At 40.6% G+C, this 13559-nt stretch overlaps 1 protein-coding gene across 6 annotated transcripts in view; it reads right to left on the bottom strand.

The window, feature by feature from the left end:
- Positions 1-13559, bottom strand: part of LOC110484310 (zinc finger MYM-type protein 4) — a 37946-nt gene that overhangs the window by 7444 nt on the left and 16943 nt on the right. For 5 of the 6 annotated variants that reach the window (XM_021554864.2, XM_021554869.2, XM_021554870.2 and 2 more), the window contains 18 exons: positions 12666-12918; positions 11919-12093; positions 11597-11809; positions 9489-9639; positions 8713-8828; positions 8322-8594; positions 7678-7828; positions 7244-7416; positions 6999-7149; positions 5789-5929; positions 5461-5498; positions 4135-4279; positions 3837-3958; positions 3321-3492; positions 2682-2735; positions 2386-2565; positions 1771-1865; positions 1476-1647 (listed from right to left, as the gene is read on the bottom strand). In XM_021554864.2, the coding sequence (XP_021410539.1) occupies positions 1476-1647; positions 1771-1865; positions 2386-2565; positions 2682-2735; positions 3321-3492; positions 3837-3958; positions 4135-4279; positions 5461-5498; positions 5789-5929; positions 6999-7149; positions 7244-7416; positions 7678-7828; positions 8322-8594; positions 8713-8828; positions 9489-9639; positions 11597-11809; positions 11919-12093; positions 12666-12918 (2775 nt within the window). The remainder of the gene's footprint in view (positions 1-1475; positions 1648-1770; positions 1866-2385; positions 2566-2681; positions 2736-3320; positions 3493-3836; positions 3959-4134; positions 4280-5460; positions 5499-5788; positions 5930-6998; positions 7150-7243; positions 7417-7677; positions 7829-8321; positions 8595-8712; positions 8829-9488; positions 9640-11596; positions 11810-11918; positions 12094-12665; positions 12919-13559) is intronic. The other variant, XM_021554868.2, reaches the window with a different exon arrangement.

The following is a 13559-nucleotide window of genomic DNA, read 5'->3' as shown; positions in this document are numbered from 1 at the left end:
GATCAGTTGCATGTGCAATCAGTATAAATGTTACAATGAGTACTGAGGCTGCAGGAATTTAGAGCCCAGGTGTGTAAATGTTTGTGAGTCTGCTGAACCCAAAATTTAGGACAGCGATGCAATGACCTTAAGGCAGCCTGGGGCTGATAAATGGGTTTCACCCCTCCAGCTGGACTCAGGGCAGTGAGAGACTCACCAGAGTCAGAGAAAGACCCTGAGCATTTCTGGCCATGAGTTGAGTGCAGCATATCCCACTTCTTAAAGGAAGAAGGAAGGAAGAGTTCAGTGGGACATGCAGGGGTTTGGAAAGGGAAGCAGCACAAGCAGGAATTAATGGATCAAATGATCTACAATGAAATTACCAGGCTTGGCTGTCCACACCTCAGAAATGCCTGCTTGGGAATAAGCAGGGACTCTTTCTGGGCACAGTTTCCTTGAAATGATTGTAATATTTACTTCCTTGGCCTCAAGAAGAAAACATATGTGAATATTCCCCTTCTGGGAAATAAACCCCAGCTGTTCTCATGGAGTGGCAACAAAAATTCCAAGTAAGAGATGAAAAAGCAGATCTCGTCCTAACTAGAATTTTTCCCTTTGTGGGTCTTTCTTATCTAAGTCCTGCCATGCTTAGTTCTTTAAATTGCAAATGTATTTATTATGGTTTGCTCTCTTCCCCACCATTCCCAAAGAGCTCAATTCTATTCCTAATTTAAATTCTCTGCTTGACTCTGAAAATTTGCCCACAAAACCCAGTGCAATGATGTAAGATCTGAGACCAGGGAAAAGGGGAGTTATACATTGCCAAATTCCAGTTCTGCTGAGTTTTTGTAAAAAACATAAAATAATTAATCATTGGAAAAATAAACAAAATTGTATTTAATGGTCATTATCTATCACCCCTGTGAGATATAAGGTGCAATAAAGTTAGATTCAGGCAGGTTGCAGCACAGAATGGGCAGACTTTTGAAATGTTTCTTTCCAGCTGTGAAGCTTAGAAATAAGGTGTTAAGATTTTGATATTGGATCACACAATTTTTTTACAACACACATTTCTGCTGACCAACAAATACTTTGGGAATGTGCCAGCTACAGATAAAATGGATGGGGCGCCAAGCTGGTGTTGTCAACTTATAATTATGGCCTGATAGATCTGTAATTTCATGGTTCTATAATAGCTCAGAAAAGCTCTGCAGCTGCATAAAGCAGCTGTGCTACAAATGAAGAACTCCTGCATGCAAAGGAAGGCAAAGGGGAGATTTCTAATGCTTTAGAGACTTTTTTTAAAGGAAACAGATGAATTTAGAATGCAATAGCTATGAATTTTAAATTCATAGAAAGATGAAAATAAAATCTGTTCTCTACTAATGGGCATTGCAAAACTCAGTGGTATTTAAACCTAGTTTTTACTTGAACAATGAATCAAGCCAAGTGCTCTTCGACTAAGTATTTCTGTTTCTACTGAGAGACAAATTTACCTGAGAACTTCAGGTCCCCTTGTTCCTCCTGTGCATTTTTCCATTGGACCCAGTTTTTCCAGGCATTTACCCCATACATGTACTTTAGGGTCATCCCAGAAACAGAGCAGCCAGGGTAGGAGCCCTGCATCAGACTCCGGGGCTCCACAGCAACTACAGACTTCTTCCGTCCCTACAGGCAAGCAAAGAAATCCAAACAAAGCAGCATTTCAACAGCTCCTCATCCATGGATGGTTAGATTAGGGTGTGATTACTTCAAAATGTTAGGGATTGTGTTTCAGAAGTACTTCCTTACCCTTCTTTTTGGCTGTGGGAAGCCATCCCTGTGTCTCCGTCTTGCCCGTGAACGTGAATGCAAACCCGGTCCTTTACTGAGAGGGTCAAATGAGTCTGAAGTCAAATCAACACCATGAAGAGTTTAATCACATGATTTAGCAGCCCAGGTAGAAGTGTCACTGTCACTGAGATCCTATGGAACACCTTACAGCTGACAGTCACACCTGTATATTCAAGTAATCCTGACATTTGACTGATTTAGCAATCTGTGCACTTGCTGTATAAAGACAGTAAATTCTCAGTAGAATTTAAAAAAACCAAAAACAGTGGGTGTATTTATTCCAGCAAATATGATCTTAGTTGCCACTCTACATGGATTATAGCCAGGGATACAGAAGTGATGAATTCAAAGGAGGTAAGCAAGAACTTCCTGCTACTCCTGTCAGGGGTTCTGCAGAGTGCTGTCTTTAAAGGCAGCAGTAATATTCTAAAAATAGTAATATTTTGTAGATGTGATCAACTATTGCAGCTTTAAATATCCACTGTCACTACATAAGCAGGCTGCTGGGACAATGTTCGTGCAGAAAATTGTGTGTGGTTTTATAAAACAAGTTTTTCTCCACATGACACCAACCTGATGGGAAATCTGCCTCCAGATCCTGTTCCACATCACCTTTGGAGAACTGCTTGAGCTCTGGATCAGGTTCTGGCAGGGCATTGGATCGTAAGGTGTAGTGATTCAACTCCTCCTCCCAGCTGTGTGGGGTGGACACTGCTTCTGATTCCAGATCTCCACTGTACGTGCTGCCCTGGTCTGCAACAAGAGGGACCACAAGGATCATGTGCTACAGGAAAGGCAGAACCAGGAGTTTGCAAGAAAAGATGCAGCAGGATCAAAATCCATTTGTACAATAAAGAAATCTGACTGACCTTTCTCAAATATCTTGGGGTCCAGGAAGAGCTCGTGCTCGGATGATTGAGATCCTTTAGAAAAAGAAGGAAATCTGTATCTACACATGACTGACAGTTTGCACAACCAATACAAAATTCTTTGAACAGCAAAAACCTATGTATTAGTCATAGCATGAATACACATGCTGTGCCTTCTCTTCCACTGGAGTTCTCCTAGCAGCTTTCTACTTTGGTTATTCTATTGCAGGGAAACAGAAATCACAATTAACATAGGTTTGCTTTTCCAAAGGCTTCCATCCCTCCCTGTTTGTTACTTGAGTCATCTGTAGACCAGTAGGATATTTTGTTTATCCCTTTCCAGCTTGTTTCACTTTCATTACATGGATTGGTCACTCTCCAACAAACTCTAACCTGCCTTACCCTTCAATAATCCTCCATAAAAAGCCTGATAGGAAAATTTTCTTTTAAGGCAGATGCTCTGTCTTCCTGATTTTGACTCTTCCTTCTAACACATGATGTACTGATCTGGAGGTTTCTACCTCTGGGACCCGTCCCTGTCACTACAAGTCAAATCAGCATCTAGAATCAGGGGAATTTCTGTGGTGAGAAGACCTTCACCTCACTGCATTTCATATCCTTTTTAAAACCACCACCTACCACCATGAGAGTGTGTTTTTTCTCTCTCTGCATCTTCTGCAATCATTTCTGCCATCTGAAGGAGATCAGCTTCAAATGGATTAATGGAAATTTTTTCCTTGTTTTCCTGAATATTTTCAATGATCTTATCAGCATTATCCGGGGTAGTTGGGATGAGCATGGGAACTGGTACCTATGGAACATGTGGAAAATATCAGAACATACTTAGGGGTGAAGGGAAACAGCAAATACACTAGGGAGGTCCCTCCCATTTAACTTTATGTATATTTTAGGACTACTAAAATGAAGTTAAAAATAATTCCAGACTGGACAGCTCTGTACTCTCCCTACACTTTGGCAGCTTTGTGTGATAATGTTTAACCAAATATGATATAATAAGGAAGGAAATGGCATCAAGGACTCCAAATACCACTTGCATGAGCAGACACAGCAGCCAGTGACACAGTGCTGGGTGTGCTGGATGCAAAACAAGCCTGTAAACCACTGCTTTCTGTAGTGAACTGCAGCATAACTTACAGGTACTGGCATTCCCAGGGGAACTGGTGTGTACTGGGTGTAGAGGTGGAGGGGCACTGGCACAAACACTGGTACAGGAACAGGTACCACAATGATCTGGGGTGGAGCAGGTGCTTCTTCTTCTGTTATACCAAAAACAGAACAGACCAAAAATTGTTGGAAAATATCATACAACAATCTGAAAACTAGTTAAGGTTTACTAATACATTCAAAAATACTCTCTGTTACATAAATCATGTATTACTCTCTCAACTGCAGTACAGACAATTCCAACAGGGGTAGGAGATCAGACACCCACCTGTCTGGCATTCTTTGTTTTGTGTGTGAGGTTTGCACGAGGTGGCCTTAGTCTGGGTGATTGGCTTACACAATAAAGCTTTGTTTTTCAGAAGCCTGGGTGGTTTTGATGATGGGAGCTTTAGGGCATCTGTCTGGGTACTTGCCTGTTTGGAAAACACAAATGAGGGTTGAGTCAGTACTGGTTTGAAAGATAACATAAGACTACAGTTTGTTCTATACTAGGGGAAGCTGAACAATTTAAAACTGTGTTTGCTGATAAAAATTATCATTTAAAAACTACTGCAAAATAAGCTTGTTTATTTGGTGCTTTCTGGTCTCCATCTCAATTTACTTTGATCCAACAATAATGTTGTTTAAAGCTAATTTTGCTAATAAAGCTTATTTTGTTAACAGTGCAGTGAACAAATCTGCAAGAATATTTGGTTTCTGTCATCAAATAACTGCTATAAACTTTTGACCTTGGAATTTTACTGATGGCAGAGATATAAAGAGGAATTATATTAAGATACTTCTGATGACTAAAAGTCTGGCTGATACAGACACCAATAATGTGAAACCACTGAAAACAAATAAATGTAAAAAATGAACAGCAATTCTGGCGGCAGCAGTATCATTTCCTGATACACACAGACTGACTATTCATGCTTGTACTAATGTCCTGCTAACTGCAATTTTCCGTCGTGCATTCAAATAACAGGATCTATTTCAAGAGGGAAAACTCATATTCTAATCCATAATTGACACTCCAGCTAAAAGCAAAGCTGTCAGACTTCCAGAACCTACAGCTACATAAAAGCATCTCTGTATTTCAGGAGAGTTGCAAGATGTTACACCACACACCTCAAAGAGCTCAGGAATAGGAACTCTCTGAATTATCCCCAGGTAAGTGGTGACAGTGGTTCCCCACAGCTCTGTTACCACACTGACAGGGAGTGGGGAAGGAAAATGAAGCTGCAGGAGCTTGGTCATGTCAGTCCCACAGCACAGGCTGGTCCCCTCCTCCCAGGCTGGTCCTTTTGTTATCCTACTCCACTTCTGGGCACAAAAGGCAGCTTCAAGTGCAGAAGCCACAGATGAATTACTTGGTAACCAAAAACACCTCAAGACTTACAATCTGACAATTTTTGCCTTAACACATCCAATCTGTCAGTGGACACAAAACTTTTGTATCTTAAGTTTTATCCATTTTTTAAAAGCATGTGCAAGCTGGATGAATTTTAAATCTTCATCAAAAATTAGTTACAAAATGATAGTGCCAAATTCTTGGATACTTCTTATTGATACAACCTGGGCAAAACTGAAAAAAGTCTCTTGTAAAACTTACATCTCCTATTGTTTTTGCTGTCACAGTAGGGACTGCACCTGTGAAGGAAAAAAACAATACAATAACATGTCTACTTATCATCCAGAACCATAATCCATATTCTGCCAAGGTCTAGAAAAAGAATTCCAATTAAAACTCATTCCCTGATGTATGTACATAAATTTAAGTCATTATTTATACCTAGATAAAGGAAGGACAAAAGCAATCATCTGCAGTGATGTGAAGCGTAATGAAGAAGTGGCCGTTGTTCTCAGTAAAATCCCTGAGCAAATAGAAATGTTCAGGAATAGAGATGTAAAAGTACAGGCATCGTATTCAGCTGCCTTACCCTGTAAAACATTGTTGGAGTTAACAGTAGGCTGGGCAGCTGGGGTGCTTGCAAGGGACACCACGTTTGCTATGACAGGGGTTGAGTCCTTTCTTAAAGAAGGAGGGCCTGAGGAGGAGGCTGGTGCCATGGAAAGGTTTGCTGGACACAGTGGACAGAAGAAAATGAGAATAAGCAGTAAGATAATTGAGAAAAAAAGCATTTCAGAAACAACACCCACCCTTCAGATCTGTCTCCAGATGAAAGAGGCTGCTGTGTGAGAAGGGGAGGTAGGTGTCAAGTTGGAGCATTTCAGTTTAAACAGGAGCTAGTTCCACAAGCAAATCAAGCAAGAAAGGAAAAGAGCTCCCACCAATGTAAGCAGCAGATTGCACCAAATTGAAACAATGTGCACCAAGCTGAACATGGCCTGGTGCACAGTAAAAACTTCCAGCTAATATTTTATTGGTTTTTGGTAACCTACTTTTGCAGTCACTCAGTGGGAAATGATGCCCCTCTTTAGGATCAGTGCTATCCCTGCCTTTTGTTTCCCTTTCTCTTCCTGTCTTTGAGGGTCTTTCAGCTCTTTGTGCCTCATTCCCTACAGAAACTCATAGTTCCTATTCCTGTGGGCTTCATTCCTACCCCTCATTCCCATTCCACCTGCACAAGGAAACAACTACAGCACTTGTACACTTTGAGATTGATAATTCCCAAGAATCAACACTTAATGACACAGAAATAGGAAGTCTTCATATGCCTACAGACTGCACAGAAGTGGCTGGTTTTAAGTGCATATACAGGAGTCTGTATTTAAAACCATTTAGTCTACTAATTTCACCACTTGATTGTTTAGAAGAATATTAACATTCTACCCTATTTTCTAGGTGTTATGAAGGCAGGCTAGATATTTATCATGTCTGCACTAGATATCAGTACATTTTACCCAAATGAAACAGGCCTTTGTTTCATGAAAGTGACTGAAAGCAAGTGCTTTTGCTTAATCTTCTTTAAAATTTGTTTGGTACATGAAGCAACTGCATTTCATACCTATAGAAGTCTGAAATGATCTCAAGTAAGAGTGATCTAAACCAGAGCCCACTCAACAGCAACAGACAGGCTCCCCAGGAGAAGACAGATCTTAAAGAGTTCACAGAAGTGAATTTGCAGATAAACATCCATCTCACTACCCCACACATCAAAAGGTAACACCATCCCCAGCCTGCTTTACCTGTGTTGTTTGGGAGTGGAGGCTCAGGAGCACCTTGCTGTTTACAGAACAACAGAATACAGAGCAGATTGCAAAAATGCTTCATCTCCCCTTGCCATTTTATGGACTCGTTGAGTTTACCTTGCCTCTTACAACCATCACACTTTGCCATCTAGGAAAACAATGAGGAAGAAATTGAACATATTTGAAAACACTAACAAGGGGTATAGATGTAAAAACCTGGAGGATGTGAGAATATAGCTTACCTGGTAAAACAAAACAGTGAATTTAGACATGCACTCCTCTGAGCAAAATTCCTCTGTTTTCCCCCCAAAGTGATTCCGGACCAGTTTGGGGGCAGTTTGTAAACAGTAACTGCACATTTTACAGTGGTTTCCCCAGCGCTTAGACAAATCGTGTTTATAGAGCAGTTTACAAACTAAAAGAAAACAGCAAAAACATTCTTTAATACCAATATGTTAATCTCTAAGCACTCCTCATTCCTGTACTAAGTGATGTCTGTAATAATTCATTGAAACAAACCATTAAAATGTAAAGTGTGTACAGGGTTCTGTGTTCCTAAATCTAAAAAACAGATTCCTAAATTTAAAATAATAGATTTATTTTAGTATTACTGATAATTTTAAGGCAAAACACTTGTGACTTGATTTCACTGAGACAGGGTTTTGCTCTTTCTTACCTTCACTACAGAATGTTTTATCTATGCCTGAGACTCTCACTGTCTCCTTGATAATTTTCTCAAACCTGCAGTATTCACATAAAGCTGTCATATTGCTCTTCTTCTTATACTCATCACAGCAGGTCTTCCCACAGAACTGGAACATTTTACCCTGCAACAACAGCCAGAATATTTTAGTTTCAGTGTTTGAATGAGTCACATCCCAGATAATACATTTAAATTGTTAATAGAAACGCAGAAGAGTATTTATACCCTTAGAAATCAGCAACAGAGCACTGGCAGATGAATCTCCCCATTTAGTTTTATAATAAAGCAAAATTTCTTGCAGAAAGCCCTCACCAATGTGCTTTGTCCTTGGATTAAAAGGTACATCCCTGGGTCCAAGAGACAGGGATGTGTTTATTTAGACAGGCAATTGTTTGGTTTGGGGGTTTTTTGAAGTTCCTTTTTTTTGGTTTTAAGACCACAGAGATAGTATCAGTATTAATTTGATATTGGTTAAACCAAATCAACTTCAAAACCCTTCATAGCAGGTCTTTGCAAATAACAAAGCAGTACTGACAGACCAGACCAGTGCACATAAACTACGCTTTTTTGGGTTTCTGATGTGAAAAAAGAGCTTTGAAAGCCCTGATCTTTATTACCTTATAATCAAGCAGTTCTGGTTTGGTGGCAAATGATCTGTTACAGTGCTGACACTTGATTTTCACAACAGAGCGGGTAAAGGTGACCTGCTGGCACTGGGCAGCCAACCTCTGGAGCCCTGCTGCAGCTGGGGTGCTCGTGGAGCTGGGGGACACAGTCGAGGTGGTGCCAGTGGCTGAGACCACAGTCCCCGAGGAGATGCTCACAATGACCTGGCCCTGAGACAGGGGCACCACCGAGGAGTTCAGTCCTGCAGGCTTGTTGAAGAGATTCTGTGGGAAAGCAAATAGACAGGCTTTACTTTACAGGGTTACATCTTGCATCTGGGTATTTCCACCATCAATTTAGCATTCTGTTAATTCAGCTAAGAAGAAATCCTAGATGTCACACCTGAAAAGCTACTACACAATTGTAGCTGCAAAAATTGCGTATGCTCCCATCTGACATAGCCAAGTGATACTGAGGGTTTGCTGAGGTTTTACAGCTGTTGCACTGAACTTGAACACCTGAGGGTGAAACAGAGAAGAAAAAGTGATTTATGCAACATCAAGTTGTATTGCAGCTAATTTTGCACCGTGCATACAAAAACAGAGTCTGAATGATGAGCCAAGGCACAGACAGAAGCCCAAGACGACGTTTCCACAGATTCAGAAGCAGACACTGCAGCTGCTGTGCCTGTTGCTTGCCATAAATTTAATTAATCTCCCAGTATCCCTAGGATGTCAGTAAGCATTTTTCTATTTCCACATGAAAAATAGCTGAAAATGTTTGCCTAGCTCCATGCAACATTGGGCAGAGGTAATAAAGCTGATCACCCCAGGGAACAAGGGCCAGGAGAGTCCCAACAATGGTATGGCACATGTCCACACAGGAGGTTTGTCTAGCTGGGAAATCCACCAGCTGCACTTCCAAGAGCAAAAAAGAAAAATAGATTTAATATAAGTTATCATGTGGAGCTCCCTAAAACCAAAACTGAAATAGCTGTACTGTGACTGCTACATTTATCTACAACAGAATGCCCTTTCATTCCCATCTCAGCACTTCCCTTCAAAATAAAAGCCACTTCCCACCCTCCCAAAAAAGAATATCAGCCTTTCAAGACAAATAAAGTTGGGATAGGAGCCACAGGAAATGAAATTTCTATAGAAGTGAAAGGATAAGCTTACCTGAAGAAGTGACCATTTTTACTCTGTAGGCTGACAAACAGTTAACAGAACAAAAGAGTTCCATCTTCCCCAAGTTATTTGTGCCCTCCACCATCTCAGCTGAAGATCTCAGAGATTTACACAGTGTGCAGGGTGTAATTTTAGCTGACTTCTGTGGAAACAGGGATATTGCTTATTCATTTGAAACTTGGCATTTTTTATTAACCTGGAAATCATCACTAATATATAAAATACATATGAAATGTGGCGGTGTGCTTGAAACAGCATTTGTTTATTTGTTTTACAGTTATGAGGTATGTATGGTGCAGATTCATTAATTTGAGCACCTTCCCAGGCCACTTTAACCAGCAGCAGGCTGCCTGGGGACTGCAAACACTCCCACAGGTACTAGCACAGATCAGCACCTTGTATCAGACAACTTCCAACATCTTGCTGAGGGGATTGACACTTTTGCTTATGGTTTTTAATGCATCAGCTGTGTAGGTAAACAATATTCCCACTGAAGAGATGAGCAAACAAGGAACAGGGAGAAGCAGGTCCCCTGATGATGTTTGATAGCAAAATGGGAAAGAGATCCATCTGCTAGAAATAATCAGTTTTCAGTGTGTGGTCTACAAACCTCTTTTGAAGAAAGACACAGAAAAAGCCTGATTTTCATAGACACATTTTCTGTGTTTAAGGTTTTTTTAAGGTCTTTAAGGTCAGAAAAAACTTTGAGAATTAGTGCACCAGATTATTTCAGAATGACAGCCTTAAAAATGCACTTTTTTTCTATCACTAGCTATTCCAGCTCTTCACAGGACAGAACAGAATACAAGCTTTTAGGGATTTTAAAACACCCACAAATCTTCAGAAACTATCAGAATGTACCTGGCAATTGAGCTGAATGCTGTTTAAAAATCAATTAAAAATAGACTTGACTTAATCTTATAAGCTTTGAACATACTGTATTTTCAAGAGAACTCTCACATATGAGGTTTTGATGTGTCATATAAAAGCAGCATGAAAATATTTCCAGCTTATTTAATTTTATCTACAGATTTGTTTCAGAGGACAACTAATTCTGAAGGTGATTTTCTGGATGAAATACATTTACCATATTTTTTTTTTTTAATTCATTAGGCCTTTCTTGACCTAAGTAACCTGGATAATGGGACAGCAGAGTCAAGTCATGAAATGAAGTTCTTTTACCAGAGGGCAATTTTTACTAAAGTAATTGCATTAGAATAAATCAATCAAACATAACTGAGCTATTATAATAATTAAGGTTCTCCTAAATGCTCAGGTCTTCAATAATCAAAAAATAAATACGAAAAGTTTAAAAGTTAAAATCATAATTATCAACTAATTATTACTTTTCCTTTCCACTTAATTCAAAGGCTACAATGTAATAAAGAATACTCTTTAGGGAGCATCTCAAGGCTGAAAACAGTCACAGGAGGCTGCTGCTTGCAGGGGTCCCACTGTGTCTTCTCCCACACTGGAATTCTCTGGTAGCTGGTCCAGTGGTGAGAAAAAAAACAGAGCAACACATTTGGGCAATGATTAGGCAGCAAATTATCATCCCTGGAATGATATCTCAAAACCTACTTTGACCTGTGACACTTTGTGATATGGTTTAGTGGGCATTAGGTATTTGGTTAAAGGTTAGACTTGATGAACTTGGAGGGTTTTTCCAACCTCAGTGATTCTGTTATTCTTGAAATGACAAAAGCAGTTACTTTAAACCAATACAGCAACTGAAATAATCAACCAGTAAATTGGGTGTTTCTTAAAACACCTAAAATCGAATAAAAAATTAGATGGATTCTATTTTTAGTATTTTGTCCAAATACAGAATCATGGAATCCCACAATGATTTGGGTTGAAAGGGACCTTAAAGCCCACCCTGTTCCACTCCTTGCCATGGGCAGGGACACCTTCCACTACCCCAGGTTGTTCCAAGCCCTGTCCAACCCGGCCATGGGCACTTCCAGGGATCCAGGGCTGCTCTGGGCAACCTGTGCCAGGGCCTGCCCACCCTCATAGAGAAGAATTTCTTCCCAATGCCCATCTAACCCTGCGCTCTGGCAGTGGGAATCCACTCCCCCTTGTCCCATCACATGTACCTGCTTGTAACCTGTCATACATATGGAACTGCAGAACTTTTTGGACTGTCCCTCTATCTGCAGGATGTGACATTGGCCAGAGCCACTGTAGCAGTATCCTCCACAATATTCACAGCAGTTCATGGTCAGGTTGTTGGCCGAGCGGAACTGGGAGAAACAGGCGTCGCTGCAGAGCTTGTGCACCACGTTCTGGTAATTCACCTCGTGCCTGATCTGGAAGAAAAGGAATATACAGCAAGGACAGGAAGAATATGTGTGTTCATCTCTGAGACAGCAAGTTGTGCTGAATGAAAGAAATTCAAATGAGGAAAATGGAAATTACCACTGCGTTCTTCTGGCACATGCTGCACTTGCTGGAAATGCTGTTGGTGTGGATAGTGACAATGGGTTTCCTTTTCAGTTCATATGTGGACAGACAAGACTGGCTGCAGAAATCTTTACTGGAGTCTGTGTTATCAAACTGGGCAGTGATTACATCCTTTGGGTTTAGAATTTCTCTATGGAAAAAGAAAAACAAACACAGAGATAAAGGATTAAGTGGGTTTCATGTCAACTTGCTGTTCATTATTCTGGAGACTAAACATTCTCCAGGAGAGGTTGGATCCATTTAATTAAAACCTTGAATACATTAACTCACCCATGTTTTACTTCATTTTAGGGATTCATAAATCTGTTTTTCTTTAGAAAAAATAATGCATAAAATACTTTTTGAAAATGTACTCTAGTTAGTAATTTTGAGAGTGCAATGACATTTTGAAATGGCAGGAAGATGTGGGACCTTCTGAAATACAGTTTTTCATATTTGGCTCATTTAAATCAAAAAAAGAGAAAACGCATTCTGTACCACAGAGGCTTTCAAATCTATGTGTGTATAAAACCCAATTAAGGAAATGGAACTGCAAGCAGACAGACCAATTAACAAGGAACAGCATCAGCCACCAGTTTTTGAAGGAAAGCATAAGAGGAGCAGGGCTTCCGACACAGCAAGGGGCGCAAGAACAGAACTGAAGCCTTTCATTAACTGCTTGAATATCAATTATTAGTAGAACAAATGAAAGCACTGTCCTACTTTGAGCAGCTTGAGCAGGTTTTCTTGGTAGAAGCTGGTGGGCGAGAAGCTGGAATGGTGTATCCAGTGAGGCACAGTGTGGAGCAGAAGAGCTGGGTTGAGCCTTTCCTCTGGTAGGCAGTTTGCCCCTTCTGCAGGATTTTTTTACAGCCAGAACAGGAAACCCGAACAGCTGTGCTTGGAACTGAGGGTAGCATTTTACTCATGCCAGAGGATGCCACAGCAGGCTGGAAACCTGATGACAGCTGTGGAACTAAAAAAAAACCACACAGAGAAAACACAGAGTAAGTGTTACAGATCCATTACGAAGAACTCACTGGTGTGCAGGGGCAAGCACAAGACTCATGGCTTTATTTGGGTTGTCAGGGTCTAGAGGAGAATCAAATAGCAGATGAACTCTCCACAAATACATGCCCTGTGCTGGTTTTCTGCATAGCTGATTTTTATAACTACTCTGAAGATGGACAATGCATTTTTAACATCCCTTTCATGGAATCATAGAACGGTTTAGGTGGGAAGGACTTTAAAGATCATCCCATTCCACTCCCTGCCATGAGCAGGGACACCTTCCACTATCCCAGGTTGCTCCAAGCCCCAATGTCCAACCTGGCCTTGGGCACTTCCAGGGATCCAGAAGCAGCCACAGTTGCTCTGGGCAAAGTGTGCCAGGGTCTCTCCACCCTTACAGGGGAACACTTGTTTTCTGAGACCTAATCTAAATCTGCCCTCCTTCATCTTATAACTATTTAACACATTCAGTTCTCCTATGCATTTCACATTCAATTTTCCTATGCCTCAAAACCACAATTATTTTATAATCTCAATTTCATTCTTTCTAAACCAAACTAGTTCTTCATTCCTACTGGGATCAGACACAGCGAACAAAATGCAGAG

Source organism: Lonchura striata, chromosome 26 (assembly GCF_046129695.1).
Source record: "Lonchura striata isolate bLonStr1 chromosome 26, bLonStr1.mat, whole genome shotgun sequence".
NCBI lineage: Eukaryota > Metazoa > Chordata > Aves > Passeriformes > Estrildidae > Lonchura > Lonchura striata.
The sequence above is the reverse complement of the archived record's forward strand: the minus strand, read 5'-3'. Positions and strand labels throughout refer to the sequence as shown.